Below are 5981 nucleotides of genomic sequence, written 5' to 3'. Positions count from 1 at the left end.
ACATGGAACCCATCGTCTGACTGGACATGGGACCCATCGTCTGACTGGACATGGGACCCATCGTCTGACTGGACATGGGACCCATCGTCTGACTGGACATGGGACCCATCGTCATCTCAGTCGTCCAGGTTCCTCAGATTGTTCCCACACTAAATTCCTCATCAAATTTCTGAAGGTAGCTTTTAATCTGAGAAAAGTTACTGTGCCTGCTGCTACTGTTAAAGTGAATTAGTGAATTAAAAAGACATCAATCTGTCTTCAGAATAATATTCACAGCCTGTTTATGACTGAACTGGTCTCTGGTCTATATCAGCTTCTACATCATAACATTTATGAGCTTTAAGATCAGAACTATTGAACTACATTCTGTGACTCATGACTAAATGATCTGTTGTTCAGAACTAAAAGAGAAATACTAAACAAAGAACCCTGTAATGTTGGCTTCAAGTCAATGTTCCTCTGTTTCTCCATCTGAACTAGATTTCTGAAGGTTAGATCCTCAGGAGAACCGTTGGCTTTTATCCGTCTGACTCCATCTTGTATTTCTTCTCCTTCCTCCTGGCCTGGTGAGGATCTCTGTTCATCCACTAACACATGATTTAGTGTTTTTACAGCATTTAGCAGTTCAGTTTTGTGTTTCATGCTTGTGTTTTACTGACCTGGGAAATCCCTGTGCTGCTGGACAGAAACTAGTTCATCTGGGTTTGCATCTTTGCTCGTCCTGCTGGTGTCCTGCGGCGTGTCGTCCTGAGTCCAGATACGTCCTCCTTTCTTCCGGTTCCAGGTCCTCCACTGTTTTCCCAGCTCTTCTATCTTCTTGTCCTTTTCTTTGATAGTTGTTGAATTTCTCCAGTCAAACCCATCAGGCTTGTTTGTTGCTTCACCACCTTGTTCAGTTCTTCTGGCATGACATTCAATGTAAGCCTGAGTTCTTCCATATCTTTTGCTAAACTGAGAGCCATTTTCTTCCTAGAGCAGACCGAGTTGGATCAGAACCAGATCTTTGGGTTCTAGTGACTCCCCTCCATCTTCTGCCCCTGCAGCACGCCGTCAACTACAGGAAGGTGGCCTTCATGCCCCCAGTGGAGGACATCGGCCCTGACCCGCTCTTTGTGCAGTTTGTGTTTTCCGTCAGTGACCCGCACGGCGGTACCGTCTCTGGCCTAGTCTTCAATATCACCGTGACCCCCGTGGACAACCTTCCACCTGAGGTCAGAGGTCGCCTGGCTGCTCTGAGTGGATGGAGGTCTAGTTTCTGCTTCACCCTGTTGTCTCTCAGGCCTTCACCAACCTGCTGCGAGTGGAGGAGGGCGGCGCAGCCTTTGTCACGGAGGAGCACCTCCTGGTTCAGGACCGGGACAGTCCTGAAGAGGAGTTGAGGGTGGAGGTGCAGAAGACGGCCCGGCACGGCCGGTTGGAGCTGCAGGGCGGGGTTCTGCTGCAGGGAGGCTCGTTCAGGCTCCCTGACCTGAGAGGACTGCAGCTCAGGTGAGATCTGCCTTCATGCAGGCCTCCAGCTCAGCAGAGCTTTGACTCAAGTTCATTTATCAATGCTTGAAAATGTTAGTTTGGTTCTGACCCAATGCGGTGGGAAGTCAGGCAGCAGAACCTCCAGGATTTTGTGAGCTCAGATGGTTTTTCCATAGATAAAATCTTGAGGAAGATGAGGATGTTGTCTTCTCATCGTCTTTGTGTTCTGCTGGCTCTCCTCCAGCCACGAAAACAGTTCCCTCCCAACGCTTCTCTCCTGAAGGTGAGGATGACGGCGGCAGTGGTTATTTACTGATACAAAACCCACTCCACCGACCTCTGTCGTGTCCTTGGGAAAACTCTTCACCCAGCATGCTTGGTGGTGCAGAGCAGAGGGCCCGGTGCCGTGGGCCCGGTGCCGTGGGCCCGGTGCCGTGGGCCCGTACGTTCAGCCCAGCAGGGTGTCTCCTCAAAGTTTCCTCCTGTGACATTAGCACTTGGCCTGTCACAATAACAAATTTTGCTGAGCGATTGTCTAAAAAATTATTGCGATAAACGATAATATTGTTTCAAGACCTTTTGACACTGATTTAATGGAAATGACGTAATAATGTCTCTGATTTCCTGCCATAGATGCACTTTATTTTGAAAAGAACACATAACACTGGAACTGATAAATTAAATAAACTAAACAACCAAAAATAAAATGGATTCTCAGTCTCCATTAACAAGAAACGTACTTGAATAAAACCTAAACAACATGAAGCCAAAGTGGGAATAAATACTGCATTCAACCAAAAGAGAGCAGATTATGAAGTCTGTATTGCCCTTCAGTAATCGGTAGATTTAAATAGAGAAGATGGGCACATCCTACTACCTGATGCAGTAGCTCATACTTTACGATGTTCTGCCCCCATTTTCCCCTTATAACAATCTTGGATCGTTGGCCGATCTAAGATTGTCGCTGGTGATTTCGTAACCGATCATCCTGCAGCGTGATGTAGATCGTTGTGGCTCCGATCTAAATCAGGGGTTTTTCCCCGAGTTCAACGCTGAATGTGACAGGTAGCCAATCAGAAAGCCGGATTAACGGAGAGGAATCCGGTGCAACAGGAAGTCCAGCATCGGAGATGATATGTGGAAACAACATTAATGTTTATTCAACATTTTGTGCAAAGAATATAGAAATGACAAGAGGAGGAGTTGGAGCCAAATTGTTACCGCAGCTGATAAACCCGGTAGGTTTTCAGCTGTTCTTCGTTAACGTGACATAAATAGGTTATAATGATTTTCATTCAGTCAGAATTTCACGCTGACTCTAGCCACATGCATCACAGGTAGATTCTAGTAAAGCATTGATTAATGCCTGGTTTTAAAATTAGTTAACTGGACTTGTAGCCGTTATTTTGTGCCCATGTGGCTGGAAACCACACGGCACGACGAACCCGATCGAACCGTTATACCGAGGATTTCTGTCGGCCAATGTGTCTCTCAGGTTTAGAAAATGGGCCGCTGGACATTACACTAAGGAAATGAGGAAGGGAGGGTCAGTGGAGAGACCGGAGCTGAGCCTGTTTTCATTCAGTGTCATCAACAGAAAGGAAAAAAGGCAGGAAGAGACGATAAAGCCGATAATTAAAATTAAGTCGATAGGTTTAATTTATCGTGCGATTAATTGATTTATCGTTTATCGCGACAGGCGTAAATTAGCACCAAACGTTTCTGTCCAGAAAGTCCTAGAGGAGATGTTTCCCTCTGACTCCTGCAGCTGTGGCTCCTGCTCTGGGTTTTCTAGAACAGGAGCCAGGGTTGGAGTTAGCAGCTCTCTGCCTACATCCCAGGTACATCCATGACGACTCAGAGACCAGACAAGACGAGGTGGGTCTGAAGGTGACGGACGGTCAGAACTCCATGGATGTTGTGCTACAAGTTCAGGTGAGTCTGTAAGTAGCGACATGATCCAATAGCACCAATAGACAGGTCAGGCTGGAAGAGTTCTGGAAGGTGAGTCCGTGCTGCGTTCAGGGCCTGCAGGTCTTTAGACCGGGCTGAGTTTCATAAAGCTAAACCTGGGTTCTACCGGGTTACAGAGCGAATCCAGGGTTCTACTGGGTCATCCAAGCGTCTACCTGCTTTTTCTTTAGGTGCGACCGATGAACGACGAGCCCCCCCAGCTGGGTGGGGGCCTGCAGACATCCCTGAGCTGCGAGGAGGGGGGGCGGGTCCAGATGACGGTGGACTTCCTGTCGGCCACGGACCGGGACAGCGACGACTCCAGGCTGGCCTACATGCTGGCCCGGAGTCCTGGGCGTGGGGAGCTGCAGAGAGCCGGCGTAAAGACGGACAAGTTCTCCCAGCAGGACCTGCTGCAGGGACGCGTCTACTACGTCCACTCAGGTGGGTCCGCGCTGCGTTCAGGGCCCGCAGGTCTTTACACCGGGCTGAGAACACCTTTCTGTGTTCAGGTGCAGAGATCGGACCCGGGCCGGTGTTCGACACAGTCACCCTCATCATCTCTGACGGAGAGGCCGGAGTGATGGATGACTGTTGCCATGGAGACGCTCCACCCCCACCTGTCCCTCTGCACGGCACGCTTCCTGTTTTTGACCTGAACATCACGGTTCTTCCTGTGAACAACAAGGTTCCTGAAGTCACTCTGGGTAAGACCACTAGGAACCAAAGGGTGGGTCCGGTTCTGGTGAGCCAGAGAACTCGGACCGACTTGGATCAGCCCAGAGTGTTCTGATAAACACCCGAGTCCAGATCCCCTGAGAAAGGTTCTGGAGAGTTCTGAGCAGCTCCATGATGGATTTGTGCCTGTAGTTCTGCTTTCCAAGGTCGTTGCGGAGACGTTTGGCAGTTTGAGTTTGTTGGAAACAGTCAGCAGAATCACATGAGCAGCTTGGTGGACATGGTCACATTCCTGCCTTTTCATTCCCAACGCTGTCAGCATGGATGCGGCCTCATTGGACCAGGGGAGCGAAGGGGGCGGGGCTAATGATCAATCGGGACACGCTTTGCACTCGGTCCGTGTATTTTCAGGCAGTTCGTTTTTCATTTGAAATGAAAAATGAAAAAACAAAAATCAGAAACATGGAGCCGAGCCGTTATCCGATTTTGGTTTAATAAACGAATAACGAAAAAACGAGTCTATTTTAGTGTTTTCATTTTTCATTTCAAACAAAAAAACAAACTGCCTGAAAATACACGGGCTCCACTGGAGCGGTCCAGGCCTGGTCTCTGAGGGACTGACCAATCAGAGCCCAGATCAGTGACCACCTGGCTGTCCTACAGCATCCTGTCTCTGTGTCTCCAGGTAAGTCCTTGCTGCTGGTGGATGAAGGCTCCAGGGCCTGTCTGTGTGGGGGGGTTCTTGGGGCCTCAGACCCAGACAGCCCCCCCCAGGAGCTGACCTTTCACCTGGAGGCTCTGCCCCTTCACGGCTTCCTGGAGAACGTGCTGCCGATGCCGGGCTCAGAGAAGAGCGGCGCAGGAATACCCATTGGTCCGTATGTCTGGTTCTGGTTCCTGACCCAACCCAGACTCTCAAGTTCTGGATCCTGACCCGACTGTCTTCTCCCAGAATCCTTCAGCCTGACCCACCTGACTTTGGGCTTCATCAGGTACGTCCAATCAGAGCACAGAGGGGTGGAGCCAACGGCGGACCAGATGTCCATCAGAGTGAGTGACGGCACATTTAGCTCCGCCCCCGTCCCTTTCCACATCATCATCCACCCGACCAATGACGAGCCGCCTTCCCTGCTGCTCACCAACTTTACCGTGCGTCTGATCAAAGCTGTAACCATGGTAACATGAAACAGGCGAGTGACTCCTGCGGTTCCTCCCACAGGTGAAGGAGGGTGGGGTTAAGGAGCTGACTCCGCCCACTCTGGACGCCTGCGACCTGGACGTCCCAGCCGACCTCCTCACCTTCCAGGTGGAGCGCCCCCCGAGTCACGGCCGGCTGGTCCGCACTACGCAGGGTGGCGCGGGCGCCCAGGTCACGACCTTCACCCTTCAGGAGCTGCATCAAGGTGAGGGGGCCGATGGGCCGGGTTCTGGGGTCCGGCCCGGTTCTACAGACAGAACCGCTGTTTTGGGTCTGTATCCTCCCTGCAGGCATGACGGTGCTGTACGTTCACGACGACTCGGACACCCTGGAGGACGGCGTCCTGCTGCAGCTGAGCGACGGCGTCCACTCGGTGGGGGGGGGCGCCCGGGTCACGGTGCTGCCGGTCAACGACAACACACCACACCTGGTCAGGTACGCACAGGGGACTTCCCAAATTCAATTCTGATTACTACTTAAAAAAATTAATTACTTAACTGATTACTTGATTTCAAGTTACTTTATTAGTTTCATTCAACAAATCATTTTGGATTGAAGGTCCGATTTTGACCCCATTTTGGCCGTTTACAGGGTTCGCATTTGATCGAACTTGTCCTAGGGATTTGGATCGGTCGGCTTCAAACTCGGTCAGATCCTTCATAAGGCATGGCCGATTCAAAGT

At 50.6% G+C, this 5981-nt stretch overlaps 1 protein-coding gene across 1 annotated transcript in view; it reads left to right on the top strand.

Annotated features, from left to right (window-relative positions):
- Positions 1-1406: 1406 nt before the first annotated feature.
- The window catches only part of LOC103132545 (FRAS1-related extracellular matrix protein 1-like), a 26578-nt gene continuing 22003 nt past the window's right edge, over positions 1407-5981 (top strand). Inside the window, exons 1-8 of the mRNA XM_016667447.1 lie at positions 1407-1488; positions 3312-3405; positions 3615-3867; positions 3936-4130; positions 4787-4975; positions 5054-5250; positions 5321-5504; positions 5590-5734. Coding sequence (XP_016522933.1) covers positions 3382-3405; positions 3615-3867; positions 3936-4130; positions 4787-4975; positions 5054-5250; positions 5321-5504; positions 5590-5734 — 1187 coding nt within the window. The 5' untranslated portion in view covers positions 1407-1488; positions 3312-3381. The remainder of the gene's footprint in view (positions 1489-3311; positions 3406-3614; positions 3868-3935; positions 4131-4786; positions 4976-5053; positions 5251-5320; positions 5505-5589; positions 5735-5981) is intronic.

This window comes from Poecilia formosa, unplaced genomic scaffold (genome assembly GCF_000485575.1).
Source record: "Poecilia formosa unplaced genomic scaffold, Poecilia_formosa-5.1.2 Scaffold1120, whole genome shotgun sequence".
Lineage (NCBI taxonomy): Eukaryota > Metazoa > Chordata > Actinopteri > Cyprinodontiformes > Poeciliidae > Poecilia > Poecilia formosa.
Note: the sequence above shows the minus strand (reverse complement) of the source record. Positions and strands in the feature narration are given on the sequence as shown.